Source organism: Lissotriton vulgaris, chromosome 1_1, assembly GCF_964263255.1.
Source record: "Lissotriton vulgaris chromosome 1_1, aLisVul1.2, whole genome shotgun sequence".
Lineage (NCBI taxonomy): Eukaryota > Metazoa > Chordata > Amphibia > Caudata > Salamandridae > Lissotriton > Lissotriton vulgaris.
In genome coordinates, this window is record NC_141685.1 from 709,739,447 (window position 1) to 709,761,800 (window position 22,354).

At 41.8% G+C, this 22,354-nt stretch overlaps 1 protein-coding gene across 1 annotated transcript in view; it reads right to left on the minus strand.

Moving 5' to 3' along the window:
- Positions 1–22,354, minus strand: part of ASPM (assembly factor for spindle microtubules) — a 388,799-nt gene that overhangs the window by 263,599 nt on the left and 102,846 nt on the right. Inside the window, exons 9-13 of the mRNA XM_086954783.1 lie at positions 16,336–16,477; positions 16,109–16,239; positions 2,019–2,194; positions 1,792–1,937; positions 1,623–1,708 (exon numbers count right to left, since the gene is read on the minus strand). Coding sequence (XP_086810909.1) covers positions 1,623–1,708; positions 1,792–1,937; positions 2,019–2,194; positions 16,109–16,239; positions 16,336–16,477 — 681 coding nt within the window. The remainder of the gene's footprint in view (positions 1–1,622; positions 1,709–1,791; positions 1,938–2,018; positions 2,195–16,108; positions 16,240–16,335; positions 16,478–22,354) is intronic.

Genomic DNA, 22,354 nt, shown 5'->3' on the forward strand with positions numbered 1-22,354 from the left:
CAGCTCGGCACTTCCCTGTGCGTGCACGATCCCTGCGCCCCTGGTTTTGTGATGTGCAGCCACACGCTGCTTCCTGGTGTGGCCGACTAACAGTCAGCCGGAGCCAGCGATTTGTTAAACTCAAACCCTCAAATTAAAACATCACATTATCTGAAGCAGCACTTCAGTTGCAGTTTGTACATAGGCAGAACTCGGCATGAAGGTAGTGGAGCGCTTCGCACGAGCACCAGTTACATAACTCAAGGGCACATTTATTTTATGTTGGCACTGGAAGAATACGTGGTTTGCCCAGAGCCACAGGATTTGGAGCAGGTGCCGAGATTCAGCCAGTCTGAACACTTTCACTGACATGTTAATTTGCTCTGATCACTCAGGATAATTTGTTTCAGAGCGGATTCATCATGCTGATGATTTCAAGAGTATTAATATTCTGTAATGGTCTGGGGTATGTAGTTGACCTTTGAATATGCTAAACTGTGTCTTGCCTGAGTGTCCTAATATATTTGTTAATTAGTTTAAATTTTGGTAAACCTGTAACCTTCCGGAGTTCGATAATGAGCAACAAAGTTGCTTAACTGTATATACCCATTATCGGTCCATTGCACCAAGACAGAGGTTGAGGTGAATTACAGCATTACAGTTTACAACTTTTAAAGCTCTGCAGTTTCTGGCATCTTTACTTTCTTGTATGTGCAGATAACTAGTCATACAAAAATAACACTTTAAATAAGTACTTCTCAATGCAGTTCAAAAATATGCCTAATAGTGCCAAAGCTTCCATGTTAAAGAACAGTAGATGTTGTAGCATCCAGGATAATGTGCTGCATGGCTGAAAACCTATACGGTCCCAAAGGCAAGACCCATTGGCTATGTCAATGCTAGTTTAATTTAGGACATTCTACCCTCAGTGGGTGGAATGTTCTAATAGCATTATAGCCGTTCTGCCTCGGGTTATACAAGTTGATAAAAAGGCCCTCTCACCCGTTATAAGACTTCAACTTTGGTCCATTTTATAAAAAATAAATCAGAAACATTACAAAATAAATAATAAAAACGCATTAATAAGGGAGAAACATAACACATCTATATAGAAAAATAATTAAGCTGCTGCGAGGATATTTATAACATTGTAGTTAAACTAACAGAAACACTAATTTAAAGAGTTGAGATTAGTTGACAAAGGGGTCCGGGTTTAAGCAACTAATCCTGAAGATTACAGTTCAAGCCATCAGTCCAATTTAGTTTTAATATTTTTGAATTTGATTAGTCTCTTACGTTCCCAATTTCATGAAATTTGGACAAAGAAATGTTGAGTCTCAAAAGGTTCAAGTTAAATATTGTACTCAGCCCACATACACCAACTGACATTTCAGTGAACCAGACACAAACATTCTATGACATCACTCACACTGGCTGACGAGCAGGGCACAGAATACAAATGAAGGAATAAATATAAAGAAGGGCAGGATTCTACCCACTGTTTATCCTCGCTCTTGTTATCTGTAATTGCCATGCATTATAGTCCTTTTACAATAGGAAGATCTCACCATTATCAGAGAGAAAGAACACAAGATAATATACTGCTCAAAGAACTGAGAATAAACAAAGGCATAATCAAATACCTGGAAAGCAGAAACAATTCGCCAAAGAAGTGCTAAGGTTCGTTCTCTATGACGATCTACTATGTCCCTGGAATCAATAACAGCACCTACAAGTTAAACATAACAGATGGTAAGAAATCTGCAAGATTATATATAAGAAAACACAGCAGATTAGCAAAACACTTCCTACCATATTCATCGGTTAGTTGGATGTTTCGTTCCTTCAAAACATGGAGTACTATTTCAACATTGTGCATCTTCTGAAGTCGACTAATTGCAGGTACTCGCAGCTTTTTTGAAAGTGTCCAACTCTGTGTGAGAAGTTCCATTGCTCTCCTGATGGCAAAAAAAACATTACACTTGTTCCACATTGCAGACATAGAAAAAATGGTAACATGAAAACTAACATATACTTACACAAGGCGTACTCCACATTGCAAGTCAACTGCTAAATTAGTCACTGCAAAGTCAAACTCATCGAGAGGCATCTGAACATGGCTAACAGGAAGGCCAAGGTAGCTGAGATGACGCGAGAGATCACCCTCTCCACTTAGGAAATCTCTTGAGATGGCAAGTAGAACATCTTTGCTTGTCTGCAGGAGGACAAAACAAGAATTATTTGCTCTAAAACTTTAACACTGCAGTTTTCAAAACTTCCTGCCAAAAGAGACACAAGAGACGCAATTGAGGAAAAAATGAATTACTTAGCGCCAGGTCTAGCTCTTCATCGTGGATGTCTTTTACAGCTTAAAAAAACATTTCAGAAAATCTTTACCACAAGGGTTACATAAGCAGGCTTCGACCAACATTTAAGACAGGGAAAGACGCATGTGCATCTCTAAAAAAAGAAGTATATTTCCTCTAACATGGCCTTGCTCAGTAGTTCTATTTCAATTAATAAAAAGCGAAGGAGGATTTACAAAAGTGGAAAGACTGCATTCAAAGCTCTGATAAACATTCAAGAGGCAGTGAAAGTATCAGACATAAATGGCTTGGACTTGCAAGCCCATTGTTGAATTGATGAAGGACACATCAATGTAGGTTAAAATGTAGTTTAATCCTTAAGCAAGCAGGTACACAACTGACAGGTAGTCAGTCAGCGTCAATAATGAAAACCAGTGGAACACATAGAGGAAAGTGGAACACAGTACAGTACATTCCAAAGAATGTGGAATGAGCACAGTTAAAGGTAAATTACATATTACACAACATAACACATCCCCTTTGGAACGCAAAAAACAAAAACATAAAAATGATCATAACAAGCATCATCCCTTTCCTTTGACAACAAAAAAAACAAAAAAAAAAAAACAGTACATCATTTAAAGTGGAAAACTTTCAGAAATGTAATCAGCCAACCAAACAGGAGGCCTTCTTTCACGTCTAGAATTCCTGTTAGAGCTGAAAGTTTCTTGACCAGCACAATTTGAGACAGGAAGACTGGGAATTGTCAAACTAGTCAAAGCATCTTGATCAGCTAAACCTGAAACAGTAGGAACAGCTAAGTTAAAGCTAGCAGCATTTCCACTGGAGATATTAGCATTAGATGACACAGAAGAAGTTGAACCCATCAAATCCTCCAAGTCAAACAAATTAGAGGATTTACTGAAGGAGTGCAAAGGAACAGAATTAGATAAATTGTTTTTGTTGAAGGAATCCAAAGGATCAGAAGAATTGTTTTTGTCAAGAGAATCCAAAGGATCACAACATTTAGCAATTCTCTTAAGGTTCCACACTCGTCCATCAGTAAGACGAACAGAATTGTTCATAACTTCCACAACTTGCATAGGCTCATAAAAACGACTTTCCTCCTTTGGAGTTTTGCCAGGTTTTTTGACTCTTACCCACTGACCAATAACAATGTCAACATTTTTAACATTGTGCTTTGAATCATACCAAATTTTACCCTTTAGATGCGAAGCTTGACTCTTTTCTTTTACAAGATCTTCAGACCAATTAACGACATTGGATTTGAACAACCACCCAGGAGTGAATTTTGTTCGTGGATTTCTACCACGCATAAGAACAAAGGGAGGAAACCCAGTTGCATCACAAATAGAGGTTCTGTAAGACCAAACCATTTTTAATACTCGAGTTTCCCAATCCTTATTACTAGCAGACATCTGAATGGTGTTTTTAATGACTAGGTTGAAGCGCTCAACCATGCCGTTGCTGTTGGGGTTATATAAAGCAGTGGTTTTGTGCTTGATACCTAATCTATCAAAGTACTCTTTAGCTTTACTGGACATAAACTGAACTCTATTGTCACTTAATAAAACAGAAGGAATTCCTTCTAAAGTGAAAGAATTGTCTAAGAACTGTAAAACAGTATCAGTATCAGCTCTGTTAACAATCTTTACAAAAGGCCATCTAGAGAAAAGATCCATCAACACTAGAATATACTTTTGGTCATCACCAACGGGACCCATAATGTCAATAGCTGTGTGCTCCCACGGAGAACAAGGTTCCACCATAGTGCCCATAGGAGGCTTACACAAGACCAAAGATTTATCAGCAACTTGACATGATTTACAATTCCTCACAAATTTATCGATATCAGCATCCATTCCAGGCCACCAAAATGAAGTTTTTACAGTGCGTTTGGAACGGACAATTCCAAAATGTCCTTCATGGCATAAAGCCATGATAGAAGAACGCAACATTTTGGGAGGAATTACCCTTTCACCAAACCAAATGTTACCTTCCCTGATACTTAGATCAAATCTGACCTCCCAAAAAGACTTCAAAGGATGTTTGCTATCCACTTTCTTAGGCCAGGAACCAACTAGATGTGATCTGACCGATGTTAATTCATCATCATTGAGATATTCTTCATCCCATTTCTCTTTCACTATACCATTACCTTCCAGGTCTTGTACATACGCAACTTGAAAGGAATTCCACAACTCATCTTCACATTCTACAAGCTGCTTGGGCATTCTAGACAAAAAATCAGCTATGCAATTTTCTTTACCAGGTACAAATTCCATCTTATAACTAAAATCTTGCAACTTGATGGCAAGTCTGGCTACTCTTGCAGAAGTATTAGTAGTTTCTTCAGTGGTTAAAATTCTGAGTAACGGCTTGTGATCACAACGTAAAATAAATTTTGTCCCCCACACAAAAGCTCTAAAATGATTCACAGCCCACACACAAGCTAAGGTTTCTTTTTCAATAGTCGAATACTTTTCCTCAGTAGGTGATAAAGACCTAGACGCATAAGCCACTATTTGCTCTTTTCCATTCAATCCAACTTGAGATAAAACGGAACCCAAACCTTTGATGCTGGCATCAGTAGTAATAATGGTTTGTGCTTCTGGATTAAAACTTTTTAAAGAAGCAATGTTTGTGATGCAACTTTTTATGTCCTCAAAATCCTGTTCACACTCCACTGACCATAAAAACTTAGTCTTATTTTTCAAAAGTTGTCTAATATTATACGTCCTGGTTGCAAAATTAGGAATGTATTTGGAACAAAATTCGGCTAAACCAATGAAAGACCTAACATCATCTTTACCTTTAGGAGATGGAGCACATTTGATAGCATCAATGAGGTTGGGCTTAGGTCTAATCCCTTCACAGTCAATAACATGACCTAAATAGGTAACATGATCACTGGCAAATGTACATTTTGAAAACTCAATAGTGAGACCTTTTTCTTCCAAAATGCTCAAAACTTTTTCTAGAGTTTTGTCATGCTCTTCCTTGTGTTTCCCAAAAATAAGAATATCATCTTGGAAAAATTTTGTGTTTTTCACGGAGAACAATCTGTGCATTAGGCGCTGAAAAACAGCAGCTGCTGAGACTAAGCCAAAAGGCATTCGTTTGAATTGATAACAACCCTGCGGAGTTACAAAAGCAGTGTATTGCTTGCTGTCTTTAAATAAAGGAATCTGGTGGTATGCAGCAGATAAATCAATTGTGGTGAACCAGTTAGCACCATCGAGCAAAGCTAGCATCTCATTTATTTTAGGTAAGGGAAACTGATCTACCACAATGTTGTCATTCAAATGGCGCAAGTCCACACAGAGTCTCAATTTTCCGTTTGCACGTTTCACCACAACCAAGGGAGAAATCCAAGCAGACGCCTCAATAGGCTCAATAATGCCAGCAGAGACTAATCTATCAAGTTCAGATGCAACATCTTGTCTTAAGGCAATAGGGACACTTCTGACCTTATGGATTTTGGAAACTGCATTATCCTTTAAGATTATCTTATGTTCAAAATCCTTTAATTTGCCAATTGACTTCTGAAAAACAGAAGGAAATTTCTTTAACAGTACATCACCAGTCTTAGTCCCTTCATCCATCACTAGGACCTTTTCAACTGAATTGGGATCAAGGATAATGTGTAATTCACCCTGATCTTTCCATCCTAAAACCGATGGTCCTTTTTTTTAAATGTATAGCTTGCCATAAGATTTGCGATTCTTGAATTCGAATTTCAACCAACGAAAACCTATAATATCAATTTTCCCTCCATTATAACCTTCTGGGTCAATATCAGAAGAAGATAAATTTGAACCAATTCGATCAACAAAATTGTTGCGCCAAACATCCTCGTTTACAATAGTGTAAGGCGAACCAGAATCCGCGTAAACTTTAACATGCACACCACCAATGTGCATCCAACATTCAGGCTTATTGTCAACTAATAAACATCCATCTCGAATATTGAGAAGGAGTTTCTTTTTTAGAACCACTGCACATTCAGAGGCTTGATCATCACTACTAGAAGAGTTGTTATCTGAATCAACATCCTCTTGAATGCATTTTATGGTTTTGGTTCTTCTTCTACATGCCTTGGTATAATGGCCATACAAACCACATGCACCACATTTACTCTTCTTAGCCGGACACGACTTAGCAAAAGCTAAATGCTCAGAACTCCCACACCTGTAACATTTGGGAATTTCGCCACTCATTTTGGGTTTTGCCCAAGTTTCATTCTTTTGTTTGAAATTGTTGACTTTTTTATAATTGGAGCTAACTTTAGCAACTATATCTTTTGTAGTGCTATCTGATTTCAAAGCACTAGCACACCTGCTAGAAGTTTCAGCTTTACGAACTAAGGCTAAGATGTCATCTAGACAGGCGTCGCCATTCATCCATAAACGTTCCTGAATAGCAGGATTGTTTGCGTGCATTACCACCTGATCGCGAATTAAATCATCTAGTAAAGCACCAAACGCACAATCATTCCCCATCTTTTTTAATTCACCCACATAGTCATCAACACTTTCATTCTTGGATTGCTTCCTCTGAAAAAATTTATATCGCGTAATACCAATACAAGCCTTGGGGGCAAAATACTTATCTAAATTTGATAGAGCAACAATAAAAACATTACTGTCCCCATCCCCAAGAACAGGTTTGTTCATTTGATTATAACACTTAAGACCTTGTGGACCTAAGGAGTGCAATAGGATGCGTTTCTTTTGTTCTGCAGACATTTTGCCATCAGAGTCCACAGTCTCCATGTAATTCAGAAAATAGTCTTTCCATTCCAACCATTTTAAATCTGGTGAAGAACCTTTAGACCAAAAGTCTTGAGGATTACTCAAAGAGAAAGTTTGTTGACTCATTTCCACGAAGGAGAAGTAAAATAAAATATGATGAATTCAGGTGGAATTGTTCAGTGAAACAAATCTTTACTTGAGAACAAGAAAAATATGAATGGTATTTCCTTCACTGTCCTTTCTTCACCACCAGTGAGTTTGGAAAGCAGGAAGTGTAACAGTTCGTAAAAACAAAAGAAAGTTAAAAGCCAAAATGTAGAATTAGTTGAATAATAAGCGAAATTGTTGTAAATACCTTAAAAACGTTTTAAAAGGTAATTCCCTGTGTGACAGAAACAACTGACTTCATTCGCGTCAGTTAAATGATTGTCCGACTGCTGGTAGGCTAGACCAATCCAAAATGGCCGCCGCGTATGACGCACACGTTCACAATGAACGTCTGACGTAGGAGTGAAGACGCTGGAGATGGCAGAGAACTTGCGAGCATCAGAGGCAGTCACGCGCGAAGGCTCCAAATAGCATTATTCGAAATGCAACGGTAAGAGCTCCGTATTTCAAAGCGCATTAGCTCTGGAAATAGTAATTTTGCTTAAAAATAAATATTTAGCGATCCACACGCACATGAAAGGTGCTCACCGCCCAATAGCTCGAAGTCCTTAGAGAAGTGTTCAAAAGCGTCTGGAGGTACTCCGTAGCGTCGTCTCTGCTTGTAGATGACAAAGGATTAAATTAATTCTTTTTTTTTTTTTTTTTTAAATATGTAGAACATCCCGATCGTCGCCACTTGTTGAATTGATGAAGGACACATCAATGTAGGTTAAAATGTAGTTTAATCCTTAAGCAAGCAGGTACACAACTGACAGGTAGTCAGTCAGCGTCAATAATGAAAACCAGTGGAACACATAGAGGAAAGTGGAACACAGTACAGTACATTCCAAAGAATGTGGAATGAGCACAGTTAAAGGTAAATTACATATTACACAACATAACACCCATGTTGCGCCAACTTTCCAAGACACAGAATTGTGCTGCCTACTCGTAGTGTTAAGAGCGGTCTAGTCTGGAACGTGCTCTGAAATCAGTTAATAGATCTTTATGCAGGCCGACAATGACCTCGCTATTCCTTACTGGGAAAGTACTTATCAATGACCTGCATTTTCAGAGTCAACAAACGATGGATCTGTACACCAAGAGTCATATGTCCCGCTTATGTAAAAATGAATTGCCGTTTTTGTCAATTCGCTGGTGCAGTTCCTGCCATGGCCAAGTTGTTGATTGGGTAATAAACCTAGCAGCATGCCCGTGTTTAATAAAACTTTCAGATTACCTCTGATGCAGTCTCCACAATATGTTCCAATAATCCTGGGGCCTCATTTATGAAAAGTGACGCATCGCTGCGTGCAAACAGCGATGCGTCACTTTTCACTGCGCACTCCGTGCGACATTCCTGATGCGTCATATTTAATGTATGACGCATCATGTCGCAAGGAGTTACAGATACGTCAGTATTTCTGACGTATCTGTAAGCGCAAAAGTGACGCATTGCTGGAGTGTATCACAAAAGTGACGCAACTCCAGCAATGCGTCCTTTCACATGGGGAAAGCCCCATGTGAAAGGGCTTGCGTCAATCTTACGCCTGCTGTGAGGCAGGCGCAAGATTTTGACGCAACGGCGTCCTAAAAGTGACACAGTGAAATCTCATAGATTTCACTGCGTAACTATTACGAGGCTTTTTGCGGGGGAACGCCCACTCTAGATACATTATACCCGACGCAGGTATAATGTGGCGCAGGGGTTTAAAAAGTGACGCATCTACCTAGATGCGTCACTTTTTAAATATGGCGCAACGAGGCGCATTTTTTACACCGCCGGTGCGTCACAAAAAGTGGCGCACCGGCGGCGCAAAACTGACGCAAGGCCTTCATAAATAAGGCCCCTGGTTAGGAATCTTCTACGGGAAGCTAGCAATTCACTCCAATTACTTCCCAAATGTACATACATTCAAAAAGTGAGGCCCAAGTCAACTTCTCAGGCATTTCTGGTAAGTAAAGCAAAAGACTTAGGGCACGCTTAGGACATCCAAAGAAATATCTTTAATACTCTTTAAGATGCCATATAGATAATAAATACGGTGAAATGAGAAAGGTTTGACAGTTTTAAAAGTAAATGATTTTTCAGCCTGCACAAAACTCATGTTTTCTAGTAGGTAGTTCTATAGGAGGGGTCCTTGTTCGTCTTACAACATCAATTCAGTTACTCACTTACATGAAATGGCAAAATGATGGAACGTCTGCAAACATACTAAACTCAATGCCCTAATGAGACACCATCTCACATACGGAGAGATATCTAGTTTCACACCTAGGCAAGCTATATTGCATAATTTAATGTACCAAGAGTCATTTGGCATGAGCAATCTTTATATTTATAGAAACCATGGCCAAGAGGGATACAGTCAATGTATTTGTTAAACCGGCTCAGTGGGTACCCATCCAAATTAGGCCTTTTCTGTAGTAACCAGAAAACAAAATATCAGCAATATACCTGCTCTCATTTCAAGTTACTGGTTCGCCTTTTGAATCAGATTTAGGCTCCCCCAATGGAGCAAATCCTTATGTGATTGAACCTGAGCCCACTGTGACATTCCTAGCCTACCTGGCTGCACATCAAATTAGAGGCATTCTTGCCTTTCTAAGAACACAGCTGTAGACTTTGTTCCCCTACCTTTCAATTGCAGTACATAATTGTATTGCTGTACATTTATATTATTTTTTTATATTCTTATATCATGGCTCTCAATTCTAAGAAATTGATGTGAAATAGTAATAATAATAGGGAGATTTGTAGAGCGCATGGTGACGCCGACGGCGTGTCCCCGCGCTGAGATCCTAGTGCAGGCTGGAGGGAAGGGGGAAGGAACACTATTGGGAGTAGAGAAGTGTTTTCAGTTTAGCTCTGAAGGTGGACTCTGAGGGTTCCAGGCGGAGCGCCACAGGGAGTTCATTCCAACTGGATGCTGCCAGGTACCTAAAGGACCTGCCACCCATCCTGGCTTTGGACACCTTTGGAATGGCCAGGCGACGCGTGCCAGACGATCTAAGGGAACGCACAGGCTCATATAGTGTCAGAAGGTCTTGCAAGGGGAGGGGTGCCCTACCGTAGATGATCCGGTGACACGTGCAGAGTGCTTTGAATTTCACCCTGTTTCTCACCGGAAGCCAGTGAAGTGTTTGGAGTGCGGACTTTGAGGCTGATCTTCTGGGCCGTCTGAGGACCAGCCGGGCTGCGGCATTTTGTAAAACCTGCAGACGGTTTAAGTTCTTCTCGAGAGTCCCCAAGTAGAGCAGGTTGCCATAGTCCATTTTGGAGGTGACTAAGGCGTGGACAAGTGTTTGGCGGGCTTTGATGGGAAGGAACTCCAAGACCTTCCTGAGAGTCTTGAGGGTCCCAAAGCATGAACCGATCACACGGTTGACCTGAGGTCCAAAAGTGAGTTTGGAATCGAACCAAACACCGAGATTCCTCGCCTCCTGGCATGGAGTAGGTGTGGGTCCTAGGCAGGGTGGCCATCACTCTGATGTCCAGGCTGCTTGGTCTCCCCCCACCACCAGCACCTCAGTCTTGCCTCCGTTGAGCTTGAGACAGTTGGCAGACATCCAGGCAGCAAGATCTTGCATGCATGCTCTGAAGATGTCTGCCGACAGACCGGGCGCTCGCGATAGGGAGATGACGAGCTGTGTATCGTCAGCGTACGATACCATGCGCAGGCCGTGACTTTCCACTATAGTGGCGACCGGCACAACGTAAAGATTAAAAAGTGTAGGGCTCAGGGACGAGCCCTGCGGGACCCCCTGATCGAGTACCACTCGCTCTGAGTAACAGTCACCCAGTCTGACTTGGAAACCACGTCCGGAAAGAAATGACTGGATCCATTTTAGAGCTGCGCCTCCTACCCCTCCGTTGTTCAGACACTGTAGCAGGATGGAATGAGCTACAGTGTCGAACGCGGCGCTCAGGTCTAGTAGGATCAGGGCCATGGTGTGGCCCTGGTCAACACCCTGCCTGATGGTTTCGGTTGCCATGAGAAGAGCCGACTCCGTTGAGTGTCGGGGTCGGAATCCAAACTGGGTAGGGTGTAGGAGACTCGTGTTCTCCACAAATTGCATTAGTTGCAAATTGGCCACCTTCTCCGCCACTTTGGAGAAGTAGGGTAGAAGGGAGATGGGGTGCAGATTCTCCAGCTTATCAAAGCTGATATTAGGCTTTTTGCGGAGGGGGAGCACCACAGCTTGTTTCCATTCCATAGGCAAACTGCTGGAGTTAAAAGAGACATCCAGCAGATGCCTGATGTATGGTTCAAGTGTCGTCAAGCTATCAGCCAACCGTTTGGGAGATGATGGGTCCCGTGGGGAACCTGACTTTACTGATTTACAAATTTTGATCAGGTCTTCTCCTGGTGGAGTGGAGAATTTGAGCAACAAATTTTGTTCCTCAGCCTCTCTATCATGTATTTTAATCTCCCCTCCTGCCACCGGTTGGATAGGGAAGGCAGAGTAGATTTTGGAGACTTTGTCGCTGAAATACTCAGCAATGCGATTGCATGCAGTGACTGATCGGTCCTCTAGTTCTGTCGAGGATTGGGGGACAGCCAGGGATTTGTAGACACAAAATAATTCCTTGGCTGAGTTTTCAGCATCCATAATTCTAACGGCATAGTAGTCCGATTTTACTTTTTTAATTAGGTTGTGGTACAACCGTCTGTTAGTGAGGTATTTTTCTCTTACTAGGCTGTCATAAGCTGACCGCCACTGCCTTTCTGCCTGTTTACAGTTCTTCTTGGCACCCCGTAGTTCCTCATTGAACCAGGGTGCCGTTCTCTGTTTGCGACCACCCACCTTTGGACAGCCCAGGGGGGCCGTGAGGTCAAGGGCCGTTGTGATACGAGCGTTGAGCAGTTTGTTTGCTGTATCCGCGTCGTCACCTCCAGGGGGGCCCTCTGCCATAAGGGCTGCGTTGAAGTCAGGTAAAGAGAACCTGGTCCAATTACGCCTGAGGTAGTTGAGGGGGGAGGGATCTATCACCTTATGTTTTGGAAGGGAGATTGCAAATGGTACCAGGAAATGATCGGTCCAGGGGAGAGGCACGGGGAGAGCCGTTGTGACATCCTCCCAGTTAGCAAACACTGGGTCGAGCAGATGGTTGTGCTGATGAGTAGGGAGCTGGCCCTTTAGCTCTAATTGTAGGGCCTGGAGTTCTTGACAGAACTCCATAGCTCCTTTGTCCGTCTGGTCCTCTAAGTGCATGTTTAGGTCCCCTAGTAATAGGAGCTTATCTCTCCTCAACGCCATCTCGGTGACACTTTCTATTAAGTTATTTTTAAACCTTGCCAGGGGGCCTGGGGGGCGGTAGATTAAATAACCCTTCACCGTGGTCCCCCCATTGACTTTTATGGTGAAGACGCCGGCCTCGCAATCTGCCATGTGTACTTGTTCCAGTTGGCAGGCGAGTTGCTGTTTAGATGCAATAGCTATGCCTCCACCTCTGCCGTCAGGTCTGTCCAACCTTGTCATAAGGTATTCTTGCGGTAATGCCTGAATGATGTCGGGGTCCGATTGACCATCTAGCCACGTTTCGGTAAGGAATATCAAGTCCGGTTGTCTGTCGACTAATAGGTCGTGGATGTCGAATTTATGGCGTCGAAGAGATCTTACATTGAGTAAGCCGCAGGACAGGGTAGAACAGACTGGGGACTCGGCTATTGACGCAGTAAATTGAAATTGACAGTGTCTACAGCCAGTTTCCACCCCTGCGTGTATAGTATGGAGGCCAGGATTGCAAACAATAGTGGAAAGTTTTACAAGCTCATTGCGACTCCACTTTATAGAGGTGGCCGGGACAGGGGGGGTGGCCCTAGGCCGTGTCCGGTCGCATCAACTTTGCTCTGTTGGCTCACCAACCTTTGCTTATGCAAGCCTCAGGGTGAGTCCCATTGAGTGGCACTTACTCAATTGGCACTCCAAGGCTACAGGCAAAACCCGTAATAGTTTGGCTAGCCATCACCAACTCATGCGCTAGCACAGGACTACCAAAAACTGGACTCCCATATAGGACCAAAGAAAGGCATCCCTACTAATGTTTACGTCAGACCTGCAGCATGCAACACGATGCAAAAAACCAGAAATCTGCTATGATACAAAGTGGGAGAGGTTTTTGTGGTATGACGATATAGATCTTCAAATGCAAATCTCCATCAGTATCCAAATAATCATAAACATTAACCTTACACACTTCTAGTTCCGGTACTATATACTGGGAGAAAACAAGCAATGGCAAAGCCAAAAGGTCTCGCCTATGCGAGAGTTATTGGCTTTGCCAATGTCTTTTACCCATATATAGCAGTGTGGCTGCTGTTGAGCATGGCTAAAAGTTAGTGGTCTGTAATGGAGAAGAGTAACACGGAGAAGAGTGGTGTGGAGGAGAGTGGACCCTCTTAACAAAAGTACATTCAGTTTGAAGTTAGAACACCTCCAGTAGGCAAGAATACTTGGAACGATTGGTTCCAGAGTCCTGGAGCTAAAGTCATGAGGGGTGTGCCTATGCTAAGTGAATAACATTGGTGATAAAGGTGGTAACTGTGGACACTTCATTATGGGGCTTAACAAGAAGAGGCAAAGGCAATTATGAAACAAACGAGATCCCACAAAGGAGGGAGTCATCTGGATTAGAGAACATGTATGGGTACATACCCGGACAAGCAAATGCATGTTCCTGCTAGTCTTAAGCTCATCTATCTAGCCCACAAGTGCAAACAAAAAACTCTCTACATACTCAACTACCTTCATAGGCACTACAACAACGGAGGAACAGGGCATTTCTACAGGAAGTGACATATATCCAGTATCCAGCATCTATCTTCAAAGGCAAAGACATCACTGATTTCCAACCAAAATGGTCTTTAAAGTAAGACTCTAGGCAAACAAACCATCAACATCCATCTCTAAAGGAAGTGACATAATTGCATTCCAGCACTGCTCTACAGAAGTGACATCAATGCAGGTCCCAGCTTCCATCTCTACAGGGAGGAACATCACAGGTTCCCACCTGAAACCTATTGCCTCCACCACGACTTCTGTCAATCCTTCATAATATACCACCAGCTGAGCATTGCCAAGCGAAAGGCCACAAACTAGTTTCTACTGATGGGCCAGGAAGGGTCTTGGGCCAGAACTTCGACCCCAATGCAACCTCGGCAAGAAATTAAAAAGTAAGTTTTCAGCATCTGCCCAGTCCAGCACTCCTCACTACAGATCCCCATAATCAGACCCAAAAATAAACCACACAACACTTAATCTGCATAAAATAGGGGCCCAACCTCACATACAAGACACATACTAACTGCTGAACACACTCCAACTCAATCATTAACGCACATTCTGTAGGACTTCATACTCCAGACATCACAGTCCTCATCACTTACCACAATGTTGATGCACTGGTCACCTCAGAAACAAGACTCACTTGCATGTCCTATATGGTCTTGTTCCCACAAAACACTGCAGCTGGCATTTATTTTCGACAACATAGGAAGGGTGGAGGCCTCCCTGTTATCCTTAAGTCATCCTGGTGCTGAAATCTAAGCAAGCAAGAGACATTCACAAGCCACTTTCCACTCTCCGCAACGCAGTCCACAACCTTCAGTCTCATGTTAAGTTAATACTGATTTACAAGACTGTCTAACATTTAGCTGGTCTTTTAGCATTAATGCAAATTTGACAGCAGGGTAGAAAACTGGAAAAACCTCAAATCTCACCCACAGCCTAATGACTCTTATTCACCCTGGACACAGACCTTACCCTCAAGGAACACTTCACCAAGAAGACAAAAACAGCCTGACAATAGCACTCTCTACTAAAGAAAGTGAAACAATGTTCTCCTTGAAGGTTTCCGCAGCATGCTCATAAAGAACGTGAAGAAATATGACCACATCACAACTTACAGTTTGAGAATAGACGTTAAGGTAAGTCCTCGTCACATCAGGACCATGTCCCACACCATCTTCAAAGTTCACAGCATTATCTACAAAGCCATCAATAGTAGCAAACCAGACCATTAGGTTGACATGTTCACCATCTCAAATGTTTTGGGCAAAACCACAGTCATGATGCCAGACTGGAGACAGTGAAGTGCAAATACAAGTAAAAAACCTTTTCCATCTATGCACAGAGGACCTGCAATGACCATCCCTTGTTGATCATGAAAGCCGCAACCCTGCTCCAATTGAGGAAAGAGCAGTGACCCTCACCTCTCTAACACAATGCAGTAGCAGCCCACTTCCAATATCCGATCCCGGCTAGAAGCAATTATAACTGTATTGTTACATTCAACTATGTACAACACGTTGCTGTATTTCAGCTATGCTGCTTTAGTAAATGCAATATTTTACATCTTTTAGTTTTGTGTTATCCAAGGATGAAGTAAGACAAGCTTATCTCTGCAGAATGTAATATAGATGTGAACATATCTGTATACTTCCGATATATTTAAATCACAAATGCAAGCGACGTGAGTGCCCCAATCCATTTTGTCACACTATGTAAAATTAAGTCTTTATATGTTTGTATGTCTTATATCTACTGCTGTCAAAACCTATAGAGGTGGCATCTACAAAGTGTAAAAAAATTAGAAACTATAAACGAGTGACAAACGTAAACTTACTTGTAAATGAATTGTAAAACATTTTTTAACATTTTACAGACACAAGGTTTTCTTTAAAGAAAGAAAATGTGCTATATACACGAACATTTCTTGTGCAAATACTAGAAATCCTATGTACTGCTAGTGAAATGATATGCGTTAACAAAAATGCCAAATTTAGTGAAAATGTCCAAAAGGTTTTTTTTGCACTCAAATGATTTGTTAAGTTTGTTTTGATGTAGTAATTAAAAATATACATATTTTGATTTTATTTCAGCAATGTTTTGCTATACCTTAAAATCGGAATCTTTACAGAATAAGCAGGGATCGTGATCAATGAGACGCTTCTGTTTAGCATGATCAAGAAAGAAAACCAGCAAGAGCAGCTTCTTCAGTGTAAACTTCGATAAGGCATCCTCGTGACCTAAAATAAAGCATGCACGATTGTCAAGTTCACACTTATGTAATGAGCCTTTCATAAACAGATTTACTTTCAAAAGGAAGACAAACAGATACATACCATCTCTGTATAGGTGCGGAACAGTGGGGTGTCTATACTCTGCTGCAATGTCAGGATTCCAAAGCAAACGATTTAGGACAAACAACGCCAAGCCCATAACATCACTATTACTCTCCAAGGAAATGAGTTCGCCAAAAATGGTCTAAAAAGATGTACAAATAGGGAATATTAAAACGAGTTTTCAAAGTGCTATTTTTGTGAACATGTGGAAATACAAAGATCTGAATACAATACATTTCAAATGTATACCACTACTGGACAAACCAATTATAATTATCAAAACTATTTAAGATTCCTAGGAGTCAGAAACTCTGGGTTACCACAAATATTAACTGGAAACTTACAAATTACTATCTGGTCAAGACCGCTAGGTACTTCCTTTTCCAAATAAAATTATAGATGATCCCCAGTTAGGACAGGTTAACTTAACACTTCAATGCATACTATCACAGGAGTTAAGAAGGGTTCTTTTATTTCCAAAGAGGTCTCTTACGTGATCACAAAGTAAAACAATAAACTTCTTTATACCACAAAAGCATTGGTTGAGGTCCAGGGTGAACAATCCTAACATTGAAGTCTTAACAAAATCAAAGAACAAGTTACTCACCTTCGGTAATGATGTATCTGCTAGAGACATGTGTTAGTTGTAGATTCCTTTCCTTAGAATAGGAACCTCAGCAATACCATCCCCGGCGGAGGGTCTGCGAACCAAGATCATACCAGAAAGCCAAACGGGCAAAGTATCCATCCCTCCAGACTTAGCTGTCCGGGCAGTAGTGTTTGGTAAACGTGTGCAAGTATGCCCATGTTGCTGCTGGACAGATGTCAAGGAGTGGGACTTCACGTGCCAACGCCGTGGTTGCAGCCGTTGCTCTGGAGGAATGAGCATGCAACCCCATAGGAGGGTCCATCTTTTCCAAAGCATAGCATATTTTGCAGAAAAGGACAAGCCATCTGGAGATAGTCTGTTTTTGAACAGCCTGACCTTTCCTGGCACCCACAGAGCCAAAGACACATTTTGGGTCCAGACGGTGGAGTCGCTCCTCCTCCTTGGAGGGATGCAGGGGTGAATAAAAGGTGGACCGAGTGAGATTGTCCCACACTATTTATTTATTTTGTGTTTTCTATAGCTCGAACATGACCCAATCCTGTGTGTCGGAGCGCTTTACAAATCAACAGCAATCAGTTTTGTTCATTGTTTACAAATTTACAATAATATACATATTAAGTCTTACTAGGAGACCACTTAGGTTATAGTAGTACATGACATGACATACTTGCATATAAAATGTAATAACATCCCTAAAGAAAACGTGGAGTTACAACTCAAAGACAGTTACAAAACCAGACCAATAACCATGTGGCTTGATAGAGGTACCTTCTTTAGCCATCGTCCCTTCAATCGTGCGTATGGACATGGGTATCCCACCAGGTCTGACTGAGGTCCATAGGTGAGACTTGATGAAAGCCCCCTGACTTGTGCGATCTCTGGCATCATTCCTCAGATAATAACAGTCAAATCATCCTGATTATCTTCACTTATTAGCACAAATGAAAATAGTCGCTTCAGGAATAACTAAAAGGCCTCAAAAGAGCAGAGAGAGAATCCTGGTTAGTTAAGGGAGGAATATACTCATGAGAAAGGACTTAGCCCCTTTTTTGAATCTCGAGAGAGGCGATTCCTCTGATATTCGGAGGCAAAGCATTCCAAATTCTTGGCGCAGCTCCAAAGAATGCTCTGTCGTATGTTCTTTTCTTATGGGAAATTGCTGGTTTCAGTAGGAAATGAGCGCCCCCCCCCCTCGAAGATCTGAGGCCTCTAGAAATCGTAATTTTCTAGGCAAGGTAAAGTGGTATTATGTAGTGTAGAGCTTTGTGTGTAATACATGCCATCTTTAGCTGGATTCTTGCCTCGTATGGTAGCCATTTGAGTGCTTTCAGATGTGGAGTGATGTGGTCAAATTTTCTTGTACCCGTTACGAGTCCCGCTGCAGCATGCAGGCAGGCTTTTAGTGGTGCTTTTGAAATCTTAGGGAACCCTGCTAGAAATGTGCATTCATACTCGATCCTTGAGATAACCAAAGCTTGGACAGCCATTTTCAGGTCAGCAGTGTTGAGGAACGTTTTATATTTTCTAAGATAGCTCAGATGGAATCGGGCATTTTTTGCAATAGTGTTGATGCGAGTTCTCATGTTTAACTCCTTATCCAGCTTGATTCCAAGTGACTTGGTAGAACCAACCAGAATCGGAGTACCGTTTAGCACTGTGATCAATTTGGTCCACTCCTTGATCATCATGGAGGAATTGGGTGGATTGGGTGGGGTTATCAGAAGGAATTCACTTTTCTGTGAGTTCAGTTTAAGAGGATTGCTTGAAAGCCAGAGAACAGTCTTTTGAAGTGCTTGGTTCAATATGTTGATTTACAGCTGAGTGTCATCTGCATACATATGGAAGGAGATGTTAGCCTGCTGCAGTACTTCAGTGAGTGGCTCAATGTACAGGTTGAATAGGGATGGGGATAGAGTTGAACCTTGAGGAACTCCAATATGACTCGGGGATGGAAGGGATAGCATGTGGTTTACCAAGAATTTTTGCGATCTGTTCTCTAAGAAGGAATGAAACCATTTTAGGACTGCACCTGAAAAACCAATCCTGTTCTCCAGTCGGTCTAATAATTTGCCATGATTTACAGTGTCAAATGCTGAAGATAGGTCGAGGACGACTAGTAGACAGGTTTTGTTGAGGTCTAGAGCAAGTAGAGAGTCATCAACTATGTACATAATTGCCGTTTCCATGCTGTGGTCTGTTCTAAACCCTGATTGACAGTCGTTTAGAAGCTTACATTCTGTGATGTACCTGTCCAGTTGTTGCTGAGCACATTTTTCCAAAACCTTGGCCAGTAAGGGAATATTTGTTACCGGCCTAAAGTTGTTTGGGTTCGAAGGTTTCTCAGTAGGTTTTCTCAGTAGCGGGGTGACCCGGCATGTTTTTAGGCAGTCAGGGAAAGAACCTTGGGATAGCGAGGCATTAATTATTTTAGTCCAAGTAGGGATGACCATGAGGTTGACCGTAGGCCAACATTTTGCGGGAAGAGGATCGTTGTAATGGTTGTTCGGTTTTAAGGACAATAGGGTTTTAGCAATATCTTCCCGATTATAAAGTTTAAAGGTTGACCCATGGGCATTATTTTTGAGCACTGTTTGTGCAGGTTGGGCTGGCTGCTTCTCTTGAGTACTCTTACGAGTCATGAGATTATCAGCAGTAACCTTAAGTTCTCTTTCCAGGGAGCTAGCTTTGGAAGTAAAAAATGCTGAAAAGTCTTCACAGCTCAGAGCTGATAGAGCTGTTGAGAGGATTCGGCTAATTTGTTCATCTGATCCTTTAGTACATCAAAGAGTTTTCTCGGTCTGTTCTTAGCGTTATCAAGCTAATGTCTAAAAAAGGTGTTGCATTTGAGAGTCAGCAACCTGAGAGGACAGTTATGAAGACTCTCAAAGGGAGCACACATAATTATAGTGGTGATGTGGATCTGAATGTATCTGTACAAGATATGTATGCAAATTGGAGTTTATGGCAGAAGCAGGGTAAAACTAGAGTACTCCTAGGTTTTTGGACTAAAACATTACCTGAGGCTGGTGAGCGTTATACACCTTTTGAGAAGCAGTTGCTTGCATGCTATTGGGCTTTAGTGGATACTGAGCAGTTAACATTAGGACATGATGTGATTTTGAGACCAGAAATTCCTATAATGCAGTGGGTTTTGAGTTCGCCGAAAACTCATAGAATTGGCTATGCTCAGGAAGTGAGCATCATAAAATGGAAGTGGTATATACAAGATCGGGCTCGTGTGGGCCCAAAAGGAGTTGCAATGTTGCATGAGAAAGTGGCGCAGGCGCGGATGGAAGAGAGAAAGAGTTCTCCGTACCTATAGTACAGGAATCTCCTGTTAAGTGGGGTATGCTGTTCGATGATCTGTCCGGAGGATAGAAAACATGTATGGTTTACGGATGGTTCAGCCAGGTACATAGGAGAAAAGAGACATTGGAAAGCAGTCTCGTATGATCCCACAACTCAGAAATTGTTGAGCACCACTGGTGAAGGGGGAAGTAGTCAGTTTGCGGAATTGTATGCTGTGTACCAAGTTTTAAAACAAGAATTGCCAGGAACATGTCATATTTATACTGATTCATGGTCGACTGCGAATGGATTGGTAGTCTGGTTACCTACGTGGCAGTCCCATAATTGGACGGTCCATAATAAAACGATCTGGGGTAAAGAATTATGGCAGGAAATTTATGAATTACTTCCTCAAAGCAATGTCACAGTTTTTCATGTTGATGCTCATATGCCTATTGACTCACTTGACAAGTTATTTAATAACATTGCAGATGAGAAATCTAAAATTTCTGAGGCAGTGGTGGACCAACAAAATTCTGATTTGGCGGGATTGGCGAAATGGGCCCACCAAAAAGCAGGACATTTTGGAGAGAAAATTACTAGCAGGTGGGCTACTGATGGAGGCATTCATATTCCCCTTGATTTGATTAAAACAGCGATACTTCATTGCCCTATATGTCAACATTCCAGACAGAGGTGCCTCGAATAGTGAAAGGTCAGTTACATCGAGGTACATCCCCCGCACAAATTTGGCAGATCAACTATATCGGTCCTCTGCCTATGAGTAAAAATTGCCAATATGTCTGTACAGTTGTTGACACTTATAGCGGTTTCCTAATCGCTTTTCCATGTAAGAGAGCTACTCAAATTAATACGACGAAGACACTAGATTTGATTACATCATATTATGGTACTCCACTTCAGGTGCAGTCTGACAATGCATCACATTTCAAAGGAAGATTGGTACAAAATTATTGTGCAGAAAACAATATTGATTGGGCGTTCCACATACCTTATTACCAGCAGGCTGCGGGTTTGATTGAGAGGATGAATGGATTATTAAAAGACCAATTATGCAAATTGTCAGATGGTACCTTAAAGAACTGGAGAGATCACTTATCAGATGCTTTATTGATTTTAAATAACAGATCTTATCTGTATGCGAATTCTCCTTTGATGCGTTTGTTTCCTCCTATTGTTGATGTTCAACCTAATTCAATTAAAAGTACAGTTTCCTATTGGGAAATCACTCCCGGAGCTTTGGCTCCACGTAGAGCTACCCCTGGGTCCACAGGCTTAGACCTGCATTCTTTGAAAAGGATTGCTCTAAAAATTAACAGTTATAATTGAAACAGGAATTGGTGTTCAAATACCAGCAGAACATTTTGGATTGATTGCCCCGAGGTCTGGTTTAGCTTTAAAAGGCATCCAGGTGCTTGGTGGGGTAATTGATAGCGATTACCAAGGAGAAATAAAAGTCATCCTGTTGAATAGTGGCGATTCCGAAATAATGATTCAAGAAACTGATCGAATCGCTCAATTGGTCATTATGCCTGTTTTCAGTGGTGCGATTCAAAAGGGCACTGCTCCAACTCGGTTAACAATGCGTGGAACCGGTGGATTTGGTTCAATTGATAATCCTGGAGCTAGCGTGTGGGTACAGTCGCAAATTATCCCCCTGAACAGGCCGAAATTATAGCAACAGGATCTGACAACACAGTACTAGTGATGAGGCCAGGGCAGGAAAGCTGGGATGTAGTCCCGGCTGATAAATGTTATCTGTGAGAATGAGTAATGCCTGTTCTTTTTAATGCAGATCATTGCATGGATTGCTGCTGCCGGATGTGTCGTCGTTGGACTCCCTTTGGTCTACTGCGCCGAGAGTCAAGAGAGCGCTCAGGACCGGATTAATGATAGAGAATGTCGTTCCATTGCTTCGTGGGACATCACTACTAACTTTTGGACGCATCTATCAGAAACCATTGTTAATTCTACTCACTTTTGTTTAGCATCTATGAGATCTGTCAATAACCTCCTTACAACGTGCCTTGTGGCTGTCCCAATCTCGACAGCCTTCCGTCTACACTTCTTCAATGTATCTGAAGTTTATCCTACATTTAT